This window comes from Rhodnius prolixus, unplaced genomic scaffold (assembly GCF_049639745.1).
Source record: "Rhodnius prolixus isolate KJV_2025 unplaced genomic scaffold, Rpr scaffold_11, whole genome shotgun sequence".
In the NCBI taxonomy this organism is placed as follows: Eukaryota; Metazoa; Arthropoda; class Insecta; order Hemiptera; family Reduviidae; genus Rhodnius; species Rhodnius prolixus.
The window spans coordinates 11,254,094-11,272,111 of NW_027411625.1; the positions used below are offsets into that span (position 1 = coordinate 11,254,094).

General features: G+C 33.0%; 1 protein-coding gene across 15 annotated transcripts; it reads left to right on the top strand.

Moving 5' to 3' along the window:
• The first annotated feature begins 195 nt into the window (after positions 1 to 195).
• On the top strand, positions 196 to 18,009 carry LOC141459535 (uncharacterized). 15 transcript variants are annotated; one of them, XM_074138714.1, is made up of 18 exons: positions 197 to 348; positions 8,872 to 9,038; positions 9,448 to 9,518; positions 9,684 to 9,860; positions 9,972 to 10,076; positions 10,154 to 10,258; positions 10,337 to 10,441; positions 10,516 to 10,620; positions 10,698 to 10,802; positions 10,879 to 10,983; positions 11,064 to 11,168; positions 11,243 to 11,347; positions 11,424 to 11,528; positions 11,608 to 11,712; positions 11,792 to 11,896; positions 11,973 to 12,077; positions 15,928 to 16,184; positions 17,689 to 18,009. In XM_074138714.1, the coding sequence occupies exons 2-18, from the start codon at positions 8,872 to 8,874 to the stop codon at positions 17,767 to 17,769; spliced, it is 2,013 nt and encodes a 670-aa protein (XP_073994815.1). In that variant the 5' UTR covers positions 197 to 348; the 3' UTR covers positions 17,770 to 18,009. The 15 variants fall into 15 exon arrangements, with proteins under 15 accessions (XP_073994822.1, XP_073994815.1, XP_073994821.1 ...); XM_074138721.1 differs by lacking the exon at positions 11,973 to 12,077 and having other exon boundaries at positions 196 to 348; XM_074138720.1 differs by lacking the exon at positions 11,608 to 11,712.
• The last annotated feature ends 9 nt before the right edge of the window (positions 18,010 to 18,018 follow it).

Genomic DNA, 18,018 nt, shown 5'->3' on the forward strand with positions numbered 1-18,018 from the left:
TATAGGCCTATCACTTTTTTGTTAGTTTGTGAGTGGGTTCTAGGGAAGTTTATTATCTGTAGGTAGATATGAGTCACTAAAGAACCGAAAGTAGGTGTAACAGACCAAGTAAGGAATGTTTACTCCGACAAATAGCTTATTATCCAGAAAAAGTTGTAGCTACATCCACGGCTTCATAGAATGCGCTACAATCGTTTAATTCAAAGTGTACAGCAGTTTTTTAAATTCAGTCAATCGTTATAGGTTCATCAGTGAACAGGTTGAAGAGCAGATCGGGGTAAATTTGTGTGTCTTAAATCTTTCCAAGACTTCTCTGAGTACTAAATTCAAAGTTTCCACAAAACTTAAGTAAGTTGAAATCATCGCTTAGCTTGTCCGTGTGTGAATGCGTCGAATACTCTAATGTAAATCTGAAGAGACAAAATCTGGTTTGAATACCCACTTGACATTTTCTTACCGCAATTTACGCTAATGAAGTTATATAAAGTGTAGAATTTTGCTAAAACGATCGGTTACATTAATATTATAGATGTCCTCTTGCTTCTCTAAAATAAAATGCTGTTGAAGGGAACATGAGGTCACAGCTCTCCCAAGAACCCCCACTAACATTAGTATTCCCTAATAAAACGATTCATACCAAAGTAGTGGCCCCAAGGTACATAACATCCAAGCTCTAATGAAATCTAAGTTGAATTAATGTAGGAAGCAACAGACTGTGTAAAAGTACAAAGAAATACATCGGTACCAACACTGAAAAAAATTAATGTTGCACTTAGTATAGGTGATGAGGCTGCATCTTTAACTGATAGTGGAACTTTAGAGAAAGTCTCCCGCTACTAATTTTTTTGAAGAAATGTTTCAAATAAATGTTACAGATCTCAAGCTTGCTATTAATATGCCATGTTTATGATATGTTGAAACCGAATAAGAGGAAAACCCAAAATACTAAAATTCCACTCAATAACTTGGCATTTCCGGTTAGATGGCTTTAGCTAAAATATTATTTTTCAGGCCTACGATAACATTTAAGCCTACTATCAAATTTAAACTCTGTAATTTTCTGTTTTTAAGTTGTTTAGACCGCAGATACAGACAATTTTATAAAAACCATTGAAGGAACCTCAAAACGGATAGCTTGAATAATCAGAATGCTCACACTTATTCAATTAATTCAAATTTTACTGGTACTTATTAGGTAGCTAGTCTGGTCTCCCTTCAGGATACCAAATGTATAATAACCCTTCATCCCAATTACAGGCCACCGACAAATGAAGTTTCGCAAAACCCATTAAAAATAATTTTGGAAAAATTCAACCGTTAAGTGATTTCTTACAATATATACCGTTAGCAAGCCCAATTTAAAGAAAAAGCATTTTTATTGATAAGGAAATAATTGATAATAATTACTGAAAAAGTAAAGAATAAATTTCTTAGGTACACGACCAATTTTCAGCCATTGTTCAAATAAGTAATTTTAGTTGTCTAATACGACTTTTCTATTGAAGTTGTAGTTGGGTTAGCATTGCAGGAAAATGTCGTTGATTATATCTGTCGAATCAAGCATGATTTTTATGTTTCTGACCGTTTAGGATTTTAATCCATTAGTTTTTGAAAATCTAACTGAAAATTGCATTTTTTATTAGAACCTGATAATCTAATTCATTTTATGTTTGTCCAATTTTCAGCCCGATCAGCGACAAATGAACAGCTCCATACAGAATTAGTTCTTATACACTAGACTTACTTCAGTTCTGTCATTAGTTCTGACACTATTCTGAGTATTTATCCATTTTTTTTAAAATAATTATTAAATTTAGTATTTAGATTTACTGTTCTTTTATCGTGCGAAATTAGTTAATGTTATATTTCACTTGTATGAATTTTCTTCACCACTTGGCAACAATGTATATTTTTAGAAGCAAATACAAATTACTAATATTATGTAGACCATATATCTGTATGTTTATCAGATGGTATAATAGTTCCATTGAACTAGCTTTGCGTGCCCTTGATATCGATTCTCTTAGAATATACCAGAGCAATTACCAGTGAGGTCTAATTCTGGTTTGTAGTAGTAGAGATTGGTACAATCTGGTACATCATACGGTAGTAGGTCAGTTAGTAGGTACATATGTTTTATTGCTTATACAGCCCTAAAAATATGAGGTCTGTTTATAATGTGAAATACGCATACTTTTTTTCTCTGTCTGCTATACCACAAAGATTCATTGTTAACTGACACTGTTTTCAGGGTACTTAGTTCTCGCTGGGTCAAAGTAATGGGCCTACGTATATGTGTTTAGTTTGTAATTGAATGCTCCAAGAGCAAAAATATCCTGCTAGGTGCTATTCAAGAAAATAAACTGCTCATAAATTGAAGTGGACCATTTACGAAAATTCAGATTTCACTCACATTTTAATGGCCATTATTTGTTTGTCTATAAAACTTTCAATTATTCAGTAGCCTTATCGTTACTTGTTTTAAAATAAAGACGCCTGAACGAGTGTTAAAAAAATATATTCTTGAAATTAAAAAAATGATAGTAATAATTTCTTTTACATTGATTTTTAAAGACAATGTTTTTTATTTGATGTCAAAGTTCTTTGGTAGGATGTTGAGCCTGCTCTGCTTCGAATTAAAGATAATATCGGTATTTCATATTTCTTATTAGACTCAATAATAATATTGGGGTAAAGGATCCCATTCCTCAATTAATGCATCTGCAAGTGCATCCAAGTTATCTGGACTTAGGAGAACGCATGAGCAACTGGCATTGTAGTTTATTCCAAACATGTTCAATCAGATTCATGTCAAATGAACAAACGGGCCAGTCCATGCGCTTGATTACTCGTTCTTATAAATAACGTTCAACCATCCTGGATCTATGAGATCGAGCACTATCTTGCACAAGAATGAAGCTTTCCCTAATTTCTTGTGATAAAAGGACAATAACAGTCCTGATGACATTGTCCAGGAACGTTTGTGCGGTCAAGTTTCCTCAACAATACCAGATGAGTTTTTCGATTACTCGAAATCCCTCTTTAGACCATTATTGAACCTCCTCTATAAGAACGTAATGGTTTAGTCACATAGCTGCTTAAATCATTGGTTTTGTAATTTCAGTTTAATTAGATAAACTGGATCTAAAGTTTTTTTTTTACTTTATGTTAAAATCACATTATACGAAGCTCTATCACATCAATTTGATTTTTTAAATTATTATTATTATTAAAAGAGACTTAATTGTCAAGTTTTGACGACTTGCATTGAAGGTAACACTGTAAAGTAAATGTATTTTCGAGATTAAGATACTTAATCAAGAAGTATAATTAATTTAATGTGTAATTAAGTGCTTCTGTAAATAGGCCGAGTCTGACACTAAAATAATGTCCTTTATGCGCATAGTGTCAACATATAGCGCTGTCGACAATGAATACAGCTCATTGTCTGATATTTTGAGCTCCTATCTAATCTTATTTTGCCTTTTAAAGCTTCATTTGGACGTTCAGCTTAATTTACAGAATCAAAATTCACCATTAAAGCCCATCAAGGACGAATTCCTTATACATCCTCATAGTTCCAGTAGAGCCAGAATTATTATTGGCATTCTTGGAATACTGTACAATCAAATTTACGGTTTCTGATTAACGATATGGACTAAATTCTGGTTTATTATATGTACCTATATTTTACTAAATTATGTTTATTTTTTAAAAAATATTTGGACTATTATTTTCATAGTTATTCCGCAAAATTCATTGGCGGATAAATCTCTCGTAAGAGGAATTATTGCCTCATGCGGTTCTAAAATGTGTCGAGTTTCTCTGGAAATACTGGAAACCAAAAAATGGTTATCATAAATTGGCTGTGTGAGTGGTATCTCCCATTCTTGAGTAACTTGCAAAAAGAAGAGTATATTTCATTTCATTGCATGATACATCCATAAAGTACATGAATATAAAGTATAAGTACATGAATTATCAAGAATGAAAAATTTCTCTGCCTTATTCACTTACTATCTTACTCACTAAGCGTATGTTTACATAAAATGAGTGGTGATTTAGTGTACTGTAGTGAACATTGCGCTTGGCATTAAAATAGGATCTGAAAGACTCCCGTCTTAAGACGTGGAAATTAAAGAACACATTAATGTTATTGACAGTAAAGTTAAAGCTGTGGAGACCAAAGTAAAGCAAATTGATGGTGAGATACTGGAACGGAATGAGGTCTTAGTTGGAGTCTCGCTAGAATATTCTACTTATTGGGAGTTAGAAAAATTTTGTTTTAATTTCATTAAAGAAAATTTGGAGCCTAGTATAGATGTTACTGACTCAGATTTTGTCAGACGGCTACGAAAGATAAGCAATAAAAGATAGGCCGATAATTTTAGGTTTCACTACATTTCGTATGAAATCGTTGGTCATGGAAAATGCCTTCAAGTTAAAAGAAACTGACACGTTCATAGCAGATGATTTTCTAAAGGAGGTGCTTGAAATACGTAGGAAATTGATGCCATAGTTTAGAGATGCCTGGGGATGATGGTAAATTTGCATTCATAAAATATGATCAATTAATAATAAAGGAGCTTGATTCTCGGCTGGCTTGAACAAAGAAAAACCACCCACTGCTCCACGAGAGGAACTGAAAAGAGAGAAAGTAGCGCTAAGCAAGAAATACAGAACTGAAACTGATGTTAAGAGTGTTAAGGCCAATTTAGAATGATTCGCGTTCAAATATCGTAGAACGATAGAGATAGAAACTCTTCTTCAAGTCAGCATGAAGATCAGGATCGAAAACAGCACATTCTTCCCTCTGTTAAATAGCAATTACCGTATGAAAATTACAAACAACTGGACATTTTGGCTAATAATTTGACTAGTTTGGAAAAAACTTCTATAAGGAATTCTATATTATACGTAAATAAATTTGATATTTTTATGTTATTCGAAATGCACGTACAAGAAAAAGATTTTGGAAATTTCTCTAATATTTTTTCGAATATGTATATGTGTATATAATACGTATTTTTGTACTCTTTTATATATTTATTTATTTTATCATTAATTTTTTATGCTAGAATTATACATTTTACCTTCTTTTCTTTATCTACGAATATTTCACAATATTTCATTTGACAGGGAATTACGTATTAGGGTTTTCGCCTCCTAAGATACATTTTCATTACAGAAAATATACATAACGGTAGCCTATGATTTGGTTATTGCAGTAATTAATTTTTGTTTTATCACTCCGAATTAATTAGTCAATTAATTTCTTATATACCATGCTTAATATTTACTTATATTTTACTATTTTTACTCTTTATTTGTTACCAGCATTGTCGGCGATGTAGACTCCTCCAACGATCTAACGATCATGGAAGATTTATGTCACCATTATTTAATAAATATATTTCCTTTTGATTATTCTGTAATATATTTTCAAATAAAAACTACTACTGCTCCTATTTACAAAATCATCTAAATTTAAGTGATGACGACTAATAATTTAGAGAAAATTTAGAGCACTTCTCAAAATCGAAAAGTCTAAAGATGTAATAAGTTCTTATACAGTTGGCCCAAATCCTTTCTTATTTGTAGTCCCTAGGATTTTTTATGTTTATTTCTACTTGTTGTTTATGCTGCTTGAGGCAAGTCTGAAAGATCTGGACTCCTGCAAAACTTCACTGGTATAGAGTGTCGATGCCCTTTCAAATGTAGCTTTTTTTTTTTGCTCCCATCAGTGTACACAGTATAATTGCAATCTCCAATAGCCTAAAATTGATTTTCTACCGCTCCAATTTTAGGCGGATGTGACCAATGTGTTTTATAGATGGTTAGAACCTTATTTTCTGGAGAAAGCAAATTTTGCTAAAATAAACCCCATAGAATTTTTAATCTATGAGCAGAGTTTCAACACATTATTTAAATAGATTTTTTTATCCTACCATGGTGTAAACAATAGCTTCTTTTTTTATTCATTTTTTGTAGACAAAAGCGCTTTTTATAAACTATTCCAAAATAAAGTAAAAGGGTAGCATTCTTGCAATAGCTAGTTAATTTGGCTCATGACAGCATCTTTAAAAAGGAAGGGTATCACCCGCCACTTCAGTTTAGCTTTAATCTAGGCTGTGAGAAAAATGTGTTTAAAGAACCTTATCTAGTCTTTGATTATAGAAATTGCGACTTCAAGACAATTTCGAGTTATCTAGTCAACTACGACTGGGATTACGTGCTAGGTACAGCTGATGTAAATACTGCCTTTGATTTGTTTGGACGTGATGTGACGGAATTAATCTCTGAATTTACTCCGCGCAAGAAAATTTTCGAGTCAGACTACCCGAATTGGTTTTCAAAGGAGTTAATAACTTTAACTAAGAAAAAGAAAGCAGCACAACAACAATATAGAATCTCTCTACTTCGTGAGGACTATGAACACTTCTCTAAGGTACGTGCCCAATGTAAAAAATTAACTAAACGGGATTATGCATTCTATATACATGATGTAGAATCAGCAATAAATGAAAGTTGTGATATAAAGGATTTCTGGAACTATATCAACAGGCAAAAAAACAATAATGCCATTCCAGATGCTGTCCACTTCAATAACACTTATTCTTCGAGTAACCAAGATACGGTAAACCTGTTTGCTGAGTATTTCTCAAGTGTATATAATAAGTCTGTTCTAGATACCGCGACCAATAAAGATGAGATATCTTTGAATTCAGTGAACATCTCAATGATAGAATTCAGCACTGAAGATGTACTAAGACAACTGTCTAATGTCAACATCAGGAAAGGTACAGGACCTGATGGAATACCATCTGCAGTATTAAAAAATTGTCAACTTGCTCTGGCCCCGATTCTGGCTTCATTATTTACCAAATCCATAAAACATGGGATTTATCCGGACATGCTAAAAACAAGTTTTGTAGTTCCGATTTACAAATCTGGAGATAAGAGGGATGTTACAAATTATAGACCAATTTGCATTCAATCAGCAATTGCGAAAATTTTTGAAAAGTCTGTAATGGACATTCTTCGGCCTTTACTCGACAACCTCATCCTCAGTGAACAGCATGGCTTCCATTCTGGTAGATCGACGCTCACTAATTTGTTACTATTTGAGGACTATCTGCGGAGAGCCTTAGTTACTGCCAAGCAGGTCGATGCTGTATATCTCGATTTCGCCAAAGCTTTTGATCGTGTCAATCATTCCAAACTAATTCAGAAACTATCCCATTGTGGAATTCATGGATCACTACTGGCCTGGTTTTACTCCTACCTCACCGCAAGACATCAATCTGTTAAATACAAATCACTAATGTCAGAAGAATTTCTTGTATCATCTGGTGTACCTCAAGGTTCTATTCTTGGCCCTTTTTTATTCAAAATTTTTATCAATGATATATCTACCTGACTCAATTCAGTAAACTTTCTGTTTTTTGCTGACGATTTAAAGATTTATACTGCCATTAACTCTGCGGATGACTTTCTCCTCCTCCAAAACTCTCTTCATAGACTCAGTGTTTGGTGTGATGAAAATGATATGAGCCTAAACATCTCTAAATGTAAGGTAGTATCCTATCATCGTAGTCGGACGTGTACAAACTTCGATTATTCTCTTCATGCTTCAACTCTAAGTAGATCTAATGTAGTGAAGGACCTTGGTGTTACGTTCTGTGCTAACCTTTCATTCAACCTCCACATGAACTCCATAGTCACAAAGGCAAATAAAATGCTTGGCTTTATATCTAGATCTACTCGAAACTTTAAAGATGTCAGAACCATAATTATCCTTTACAAAGTAATGGTGCGACCTATTCTTGAGTACTGCTCTGCTTTATGGTCTCCTTATCAGAAAACGTACGTCAACAAACTTGAATCACCTCAAAGAAGATTCCTAAGATTGCTCTGGTATCGAGAGACAAAAGCCATGACGGAGGTACCGTACGATGACGTAATGGAATTTACTGGTTTGAGTACTTTACACTTTCGTAGACAAGCCACTGACTTAAATTGAATTTTCAAAATTCTAAACAATAATATTAACTGCCCTGAACTTTTATCATTGTTAAATTTTCACGCGCCAACAAACGGTACTAGACAAAAACAAGTGTTTTCTAAAGTGTGCCATAGTACTAATTATCGTAAGTTCAGTTATTTTCCAAGAGTTGCGGATCAAGTTAATCATCTACCCGCTGATTTTGATATATTCAACACCAACATGATCGAGTTGAAACATTTGTTAAATAGCTAATTTTGCGGTGATTGGTACTAGGGAAAACTTACCGGTTATTTGTGATATTATTAAGATTTATTAATTGAGTAAAGTTTCTATTTTTAAAGTATATTTTATAGTACATATTTTGAAGTATTTTTTATCTATTAAGTAAATTATGTGTATATATTATTTCTATTTTATTTTTATTTCTATTCTACGATATATATATGTATAAATGTATGATATATGTATATTCTATAATTATTACATATTGAGTTATTATTAAATGTTATTTTAAATTATATTTCTTTGTAACTGGGTGATTGCCCGTCTTGTAAATAAATAAATAAATAAATTAAATAAATAGTTTCTACTATTGCTAAGCTTGGTTGATAATATAGAATAATGCAGATTTGAGAACTCAGACAAAACAACGCGCGGACTTTATTTTCGCTGTGGTAGTGTGCATGTAAATCACAGTATTTTGTGGGTTTGAAGTCCTTGAAAGTTTTTTTGATAAAATAACGTCATTAAGTGTAACTACAAGCAAGCAAACTGCCACCGTCGAGTACAATGTTAAGTTGTTTTTGCTTCATCTATTTATTTATTTTAATTTTATCCATTTATTTCCTTTTATTTTTTTGAAGATGGGTGGATTTCAGCAAAGGCCTTGGACACCAACCAAGAGACGGGGACCAATAGCAGCGGAATACACCAGTCCTGGCCCAGCTTGTGTCACGTTGCCAAATCTGCTGGGCACCTCCACTACCGATTCCAAGAAGGGTAGAGCTCCAGCATTTAGCTTCGGCTCGAGGTGAGTCTTTCAAATGAAAGTGGCAATTTGGTGTAAAATCTCATGGCTTTCGCTTAGAAAATAGGGCAGAAAAATGCTACAGCAAGGCTTAAAGATTTGGGCCTAGTCAAAGGAACATCTCATTCTCACACAGATTGTGCTGCAGAACTTACAATGTCACTGTGACAGATTGTGTCTGAGTTAAAGTTCTAAGGCCGTCTGAGAAAGGCTCCAAATTAGTGTTTAGATGCACAGTGTATGGACGGACAAACTAACACACATTGAGGGCGGGGCTCGGGTCCAGCTCTGAAGTTCACATATACTTCATTTCACGTTCGTAGACTATGGCGACATACATGACTCCTCAAGTAAAAGAATTACCCAGGTCAGACTGTAAACAACTCAAATTAAAATCTTACTGTAATTACAGGCATGGTGGTAAGAATGACAGCGTGGGTCCTGGCCCCGGGCAGTACAACATTACCGGGCTCAGTGCCAAAGGTAAGAGAAACTTCTTTTTTTTAACCTTTATTTTCTATCGTTTTAGTCGCAACTGGTGTGAATGTCTTCTTAATTCCCATAAAACTTGACTATTTAATGCGATTCAGAATTCTGTGAGCCCACTAACTCGAAATTCTTTGTTTCGAAACAACCCACACAAAAAAGGAAAGGATTGTCCTCCAGCTGCCTCATTGCATTCAAGGGGTAAAGAAGGCAAGTCAGAATCCACACCAGCCCCAGGTGACTACAATCCCGAGCGATCGGACAAGGTGATACACGATACATCACCAAAATTCACGTTCGGTTTAAAGACACAAGTCGACAAGCCTAACAGTACGCCAGGTAATTTTAGCTGATTGAAAAGAAAAAGATTTTTCTATTCTTTATTCTGTAAAATATTACCGTTCAAATTAAGGCTCAAAATGCACAATATTTCCTATTTTTTCCTTCCAGCACCAGGAAGTTATGCACCAGAGAAATCTGACAAAGTCCTAGACAATGCACCTAAATTTAGTTTCGGAATGAAAACACAAATCGAAAAGCCAATCGATACACCTGGTAATATTATTTCGAAATCAATATAGACTTATAGTAAAAAAGTACCCGTCCAATAATCAAACAATCATATTTTATAGCACCTGGCACATATCAACCAGAGAAATGTGACAAACTTCTAGACAATGCCCCAAAATTTAGTTTCGGAATAAAAACACAGGTCCAAAAACCAATCGAAACGCCTGGTAATGTAATTGTTCGAAATTTACTTTGACTTAAGTAGAAATCTATATGTTCGATAATCGCTGCATTATATTTTAAAGCTCCTGGCACATATCAACCAGAAAAATGTGACAAACTCCTAGACAATACACCTAAATTTAGTTTTGGAATGAAAACCCAAGGCGAAAAACCTATCGATACTCCTGGTAATTTTTTTATCCAAAGTTGATTTTTTTCAATTTTATGAACAAGTCTAATAATAGATGCATTAATTATTAAGCTCCAGGTGCATATCAACCAGAGAAATGTGACAAACTCCTGGGCAATGCACCTAAATTTAGTTTCGGATTGAAAACCCAAGTCGAAAAACTTATCGATACTCCTGGTAATGTATTATTTTATGTAATTTTCTTTCTGTTTTAAGTACAACAAGAATAATAATAGCTGCATTATATTTTAAAGCTCCAGGTGCATATCAACCAGAGAAATGTGACAAACTTCTGGACAATGCACCTAAATTTAGTTTCGGATTGAAAACCCAAGTCGAAAAACCTATCGATACTCCTGGTAATTTTTTTTATCCAAAGTCCATTTTCTTCAATTTTAAGAACAAGTCTAATAATAGCTGCATTATATTTTAAAGCTCCAGGTGCCTATCAACCAGAGAAATGTGACAAACTTCTAGACAATGCACCTAAATTTAGTTTCGGATTGAAAACACAAGTCGAAAAACCTATCGATACTCCTGGTAATTTTTTTTTATCCAAAGTCCATTTTCTTCAGTTTTAAAAACAACAAGTCTAATAATAGCTGCACTATATTTTAAAGCTCCTGGTGCATATCAACCAGAGAAGTGCAACAAACTTCTGGATAATGCTCCTAAATTTAGTTTCGGATTGAAAACCCAAGTCGAAAAACCTATCGATACTCCTGGTAACTTATTATCTAAAGTAATTTTTTCAGTTTTAAGAATAACGGGTCTAATATTGCTGCATTATATTTTAAAGCTCCAGATGCGTATCAACCAGAGAAATGTGACAAACTCTTGGACAATGCACCTAAATTTAGTTTCGGGTTGAAAACCCAAGTCGAAAAACCTATCGATACTCCTGGTAATGTATTATTTTATGTTATGTTCTTCTGCTTTAAGTACAACAAGAATAATAATAGCTTCATTATATTTTAAAGCTCCAGGTGCATATCAACCAGAGAAATGTGACAAACTTCTGGACAATGCACCTAAATTTAGTTTCGGATTGAAAACCCAAGTCGAAAAACCTATCGATACTCCTGGTAATTTTTTTTTTTATCCAAAGTTCATTTTCTTCAATTTTATGAACAAGTCTAACAATAGCTGCATTATATTTTAAAGCTCCTGGTGCATATCAACCAGAGAAATGTGACAAACTCTTGGACAATGCACCTAAATTTAGTTTCGGATTGAAAACCCAAGTCGAAAAACTTATCGATACTCCTGGTAATGTATTATTTTATGTAATTTTTTTTTTCTGTTTTAAGTACAACAAGAATAATAATAGCTGCATTGTATTTTAAAGCTCCAGGTGCATATCAACCAGAGAAATGTGACAAACTTCTGGACAATGCACCTAAATTTAGTTTCGGATTGAAAACCCAAGTCGAAAAACCTATCGATACTCCTGGTAATTTTTGTTATCCTAAGTCCATTTTCTTCAATTTTAAGAACAAGTCTAATAATAGCTGCATTATTTTTTAAAGCTCCTGGTGCATATCAACCAGAGAAATGTGACAAACTCCTGGACAATGCACCTAAATTTAGTTTCGGATTGAAAACCCAAGTCGAAAAACCTATCGATACTCCGGGTAATGTTTTTAATTATTTTATCCATCATTCTGATGTTTTTAATAACTTTTGTTTTTCTAATAGTTTGGAAAACTAAACATAGTGGACTAATATTATAAATTAATGCATTTCTGGACTTTTTTTTTGTAACAAAAGGGACTCATTTTGGGCTAATCTTATTGGGAACATTTCTGGTGTTTGCTTGCAATTTAATGATTGTTCCAGCTTATTGCGCACATAAAGCGTGTCCTTTGCTTTGTTTATTAGTAAGAAGGTCGTAAATATCATAGCAATCATCTTACCAAGTATGTATTGAATGATTAGACTTTTCTGCACCTTATACGTATTATCTAGAAATAAGTAACAAAGTACTATGGGATAGTACGCTGAAATATAGTTTTGGATTAAAAACCCAAACTGATAAATCTATTGACTCACCTGGTAAGTGAATCTAAAAGAAAAGATGTATTTTGTACAAAAAAAAAGTAGTGTCACCTAATAATCCAACTAACTTTAAAATTAACTTTAAAAAGAAGTGTGACCTAACAATCTAACTTTAAAATTTCTAAATTTATTGCCGTTTGTTTTCTACAGCACCAGGCGCCTATGATCTTGAGAAATCCGACCAAATCTTAGGTAATACACCAAAATATAGTTTTTGATTGAAAATACGAATTGAGAAACCAATAGAAACACCTGGTAAGTAATTAAAGAGATAATTTTCTATAAATTTATCTCTGCCTAGGGCTGAAACCTTCATTAGTTTTGTTTCATTTTTTAGTATTTTTAGTAATTATTCAAGACAACACCATGGTAATTACCGTTAATGGAGTCGTTAAATGCAGTAATCAATTTCGAATAATAATGAAAAACAAAAATAATTAATTCTGGTACAAAATTAATAAATCGCTGAACAATAAGGCAAATAAAATCAGAATAAACTCAAAAAAAAGTTTCCATTAAATTAGATGATATAAAATTATTAATAATTACAACAATAAATATAAATAATAATTATATAATAATAATGGGTAAAATCATATCAATTTATTACGGGCTAATACTGTTATAGGCATCTTTTCAATAGTTCTGCAAGAACCTCCAAGCTTTACCATTTAACACAGCGATCATCTCCGCACCAGAAAGTTACTGCTTATTAAAATATTTCATTCTAATTTCTGCAAGTTTAGAACATATAGCAATGAAATGGTAACTACCTTCTAGCACTTCTTCATTACATAGTTGGCAATAATTATTTTCGTCACCATTTTGCAAATAAGAGGGTTTACCTAAAATTAATGTTGAAGCCCTTGCCTTTATAATGCAACGCACTTCAGAGAGAGATATCGCTCTGCAAATAATGTCGCTTACCCAAATCGAAAGTTGAATTTGTATATAATGGATATAGTCTAATTCTTTCTTTTCAAAATATAACCTGTTACAATCGCAGTTTTCTTTAAAAATTGAGTTCCAACCATTATATCATTTAAACTTATTTCATAATTTATTTTATATTTGTCACAAAGATTAACTATATCCAGAAACCAAACATCTTTTTTTTGAACAATTTGGGTTGCAACTCTTTTAGGTAGTCTGTCTAAAGACATATTAAAAATTTTAATTAGGTAGTCAAGATGCATTTTTAGGATATGAATGTATATTGGCAAATAATTCATTTCATTATAAATAAAAATAGATGGAACACATTGAGTTAATCTAAATAATTTTTTGTATGATATGATTAAAACTGTGGGACAGTTGTATTAGGGTTTATCGTCAAAAACTGCACGAAAAACCGTAACGTTGAAAAACACCCAACTTTGACAATTTTTTTCTCTTTTTCTATAAAAGATAAAATTCCCAAATTTTATCTAAAATATAGGGCAAATCCTCCTTTATAACTGTAATTTTGTTGCAACAACATAGATTGAATACATTTCGAGAAATAAGTTGCTGAAAATGGGCAAAAACGGCATTTTCAGAAAATGTTCTTGTTCTTTCTTACCTTTTTTTGTAAACAACGTAGCGCCTAAACTCGAGAACCTATTTTCATGAATTATGTAATCTAAATAATATGTCCTAATGGGCGGAAACTGAAACTACATTAGTTAGATGATTAGATGCAGCTAACATGCATTTTATAAATACCAGCTTCTTTCTGGTATTTTACTACACTTACTTGCCCTAACTTCAGCCGAACAAACAAGTCACTTTTAATCAAACCGAGGAATTACCGAACTTTCGTTGTCCAAGTGTCTGACTTAACTTTTTTTAAATAATTTTTTATGCTATTATAAATACAGCTCATTAGCCACATTTAGTTTCGCTGTAAACTCTCTAAAAGTTAGGCTAGCAAAACTTAAGAAAACAAGAGAAGCTAACAACTATAAATAAGTAAATGAACATGCATAATATAAGCAATTATCATTCCCTAAACGCTTGCTTCTTTGGATTGATCAACTACTGTCTGCCATATTTACCACCAAGTTACACCCAAAACTAAGAGTGGAATATAAGTAATTAAACAACTTTGAGTTTGCTATGTGCATTCATAAAGTCAACATCAACTTCATGCGAATAAATGTTTCAGTTGTTTAACATTTCATTAGTTTTCTTTTTTTAATTACCTTCAAAAAACTTTATTTTTTATTACAAACAATTTCAGAAGTGCTTTTGGTTCATTTATTTTATCGTTATATTTTTATTTATAAAACGAAGGTTGAATATTTTAATTTACTAGTTTTGTAGAAGAGAGAGAGAACAGCCCACTTAATTGGTGAAAACAAGGTAAACTTATCAATTGTATTACTTTGAACATTTGTAGTTATGTAAGTACAAAGTGCGCAGTGCATGTAGTACCCGGTCACTCATTATTCTAATTTGGACATTATGTACATATGTATATATACAATTTATTTTTATTAATTCTAAAATGTTTCTTTTCTTTTTTCTTTATTAAACTTTGAATACTAATTGATTGTTTATGATAACTAGCATTACTGAAAAGAAATAAACAGGAAAAACTGTTGCTCTCCTCGGCTAGCTTAGACATATGTAGATCTAAGCGAAACCGAGTTGGGGGGCATTCCACTTCTGAGGACAAATTTGCAACTTCCTCAGAACAGAAATGTTCCTTTAAGTTTTAAACAACGGATCTTTAATAGTGCAATCGTGCGTTAAGGAGCAGGTGTGAGGAGGGGGACATGCCGCAATCGTTTCAGAGATTTTTAATCAGGAAATTATTCTCCCTACCACCACCCTCTCCTAATTTATGCTTACAATAGAAACAGCTGTGGAGCCCCTACAGTGTTCTATCTTCATCTACAACTTAAGTACTGCCTGAAGATTCTTTCTCTTCCGGAATACAGGATACCTAGGAAGGTTGCGCTCGAATTGATTAAGGAGAGAGCTCATTGGTTCAAACACTGGCTCACCCTGTGTCGAACTTATTCTGGTTCTTCGATGGTTGCTTGGAAAATCTCTCGAATTGGCCCGACCAGCTCTCTCCTTATGGCTAAGAGAAAATATTAAAAAACTCAAAAATTATTCAGTAAAGCGGTACTACAGCCTACAGAATTTTCGTTTTCCCTAGTGGCATCTATGACTTTTTTTTTAGTTAATTTGTTAAAAAAAAAAAATAATACTCGTGTGACTTCAAAACGGATAATTTCTGTGAAAACATTCAATCGTGTACCAACAGAATGGATTTTGGTTCCAGTATTTTCTTAAGGAACGGTTAGATACCAATGCTGTCTTTCATCAGAAAGTACTAAGTACTGTTTCTAAATGATCTTTTTATTGGCCTCCCAAGTAATCTCCCAATATAATTATACACTTACTCACTTCTAACCATTTTTTCTTTGTCGCAAGCGCCCAATGTGTACAAGATTCCAAGCGTGCTTGGTAGCACCAAGGAAGGCAGTAAATGCTCAGCCCCAGCTTTCAGCCTTTCTGGACGTTCCAAGGAGCAGACAGATGATCGCCTTCTGACACCTGGGCCAGGTACTTACAATTCCACAACTGAGGTGCTATTGCCAAAATCGCCGGCATATTCAGTGGCGGCCCGACTACAACCACCATCAGATATCAACACTAAACCAGGACCTGGTACTTACTCGCCGGAGAAGGTAAGGCATACTTTAGATTAGTGTCTCACTGTGTTCAATATAAAGTAAATAGATACATATATTTCTACTAATATAAATATAAATAACGAACTGCTTTAAACAACTCTTTGTTGGTCCCTTCAAGGTTGTCATGCTGAAAGCTGGAAAGAGTGAAGGAAGAACTATTCTAGCATTATGTACCCTATAGATCGGCTTGTGCAGCCCATAATTCTTCTTTGATAATCTGCTGCATCCTGCAAAAAAAATCCTGGGAAAACTTAATGCCTCATTTTCATTGCTACAGGTGTACGTCACCAAAGATTATGCCCCGAGCTATACCTTTGGTATCAAGCATTCCAATTACACTGGGGCACTGCGTTTGGAAGAGCCATACGATAAAAGAAGAAACATTTTCCATTTCTACAGTACGTCAAGTTTTAGACGTAGGATATTTGATAGTAGACGTAGAATTTCCTCGACCTTGTTCGCACTTAGAATTTTGTTCAGTTTCAAGCATTCAGTTTGGTCACACAACAGGGATTCGCACGTGCGAGACACGAAAAACAGATTTGCACCGTTTAGATTCTTGCACTTATTTGTTTATTTGGGACAATTAAACAGAGCTCAGCTTTCAGCAACTTTTTGGCTACTTTCAGCTTTTTCGACGGAATGAAATATTCATTCTAGCAAATTACTTTTTCCTACAAGTTTATCATGTATCAAATTAATTATGTTTTTTAACCACCCAATTTAACCATCCCTCCAGCAGTTTATGTATTTTCTAAACAAATTAATCCTTCATTATAGCAATTTATCTTTTTCTAGAAACTGAATAATTTTCCAGACAATTGTACTTTTTCTAAACCACCAAACCATTTTCATCAAAATGGAAATGGAAATTCAAACCATCATTAATTTTCTAATCCACGATCCTATAAATTTAAACATCTTGCTAGCAAATCAAATCTTCATTATTCTAATTTACCTGTTACTACAAACTAATGTTTCTGTCAACCAAACTTTTTTTTTAAAAAAAAAACTCTAGCATATTGTATCTTTTCCTTGAAAATAAAAAATTTTTCAATCATATTCAACATAACTTTACAAATTTATTAATTCTTAAAACAAGCTATTTTAAATAAAGTGAAACTGTCATTCAACAAGTTACTTTTCCCTTCAAACCTAAACTGATTTCCAATCAAACTTTTCTTTTTCTAACAAATTGCACCACGTTTTAACAATTTATTGCATTTTACAAGTCATATTATATTACATTTTTAATTCAAATTAAACCATCTTCCATTTTTTTAAATCTTTTATAATCAAATTATGTTCTATTAAGTTAAATTAATCTAAATCAGATATCTTTTCCTACCAAATTTATTTAGTTTAATCAATCTAGTTTTCTATTACCTACTTCGAATTTTCGCTTGAAAAATCTACCATTTAGTTATTATGAACTGGCTAGACTTCAGCTAATTTTCAGTGCTATTGTTTAAAGTTACAGCAATGTTTTGATTTTCAGATACGAATTGATGTCCCGCCAGCTCACACTTTCGGCATCAAGCACTCAGCCTACCTGGGTTGTCTGAAGACCGCTCTCTGATTGCAGATTCTATTTTTTTGGACACATTGGACTAACAAAAATGTTTGTTTTGTTTTTGAGAAACCAGCTACTAACTAAAGTGCCATTTTTTTTAGTAAAAAAAAAGTAATTAATTTTTTGGAGTTTGAAGAATATAACAATTCCTGTCATAAGAAGTAGGTAAATTCTAACAAATTCATTATATTTTTTTCTTTGATTTGAATACAACGAATAAATAATCCACAATTTTTGATTGTAAAATTTTTCTCC

Coding starts and splice junctions, on each gene's coding strand:
- LOC141459535 (XM_074138714.1), top strand. CDS start 8,872: ATGGGTGGATTTCAGCAAAGGCCTTGGACACCAACCAAGAGACGGGGA. Junction 9,861..9,971: donor CAAGCCTAACAGTACGCCAG/GTAATTTTAGCT, acceptor TTTTCCTTCCAG/CACCAGGAAGTTATGCACCA. Junction 11,713..11,791: donor AAAACTTATCGATACTCCTG/GTAATGTATTAT, acceptor TGTATTTTAAAG/CTCCAGGTGCATATCAACCA.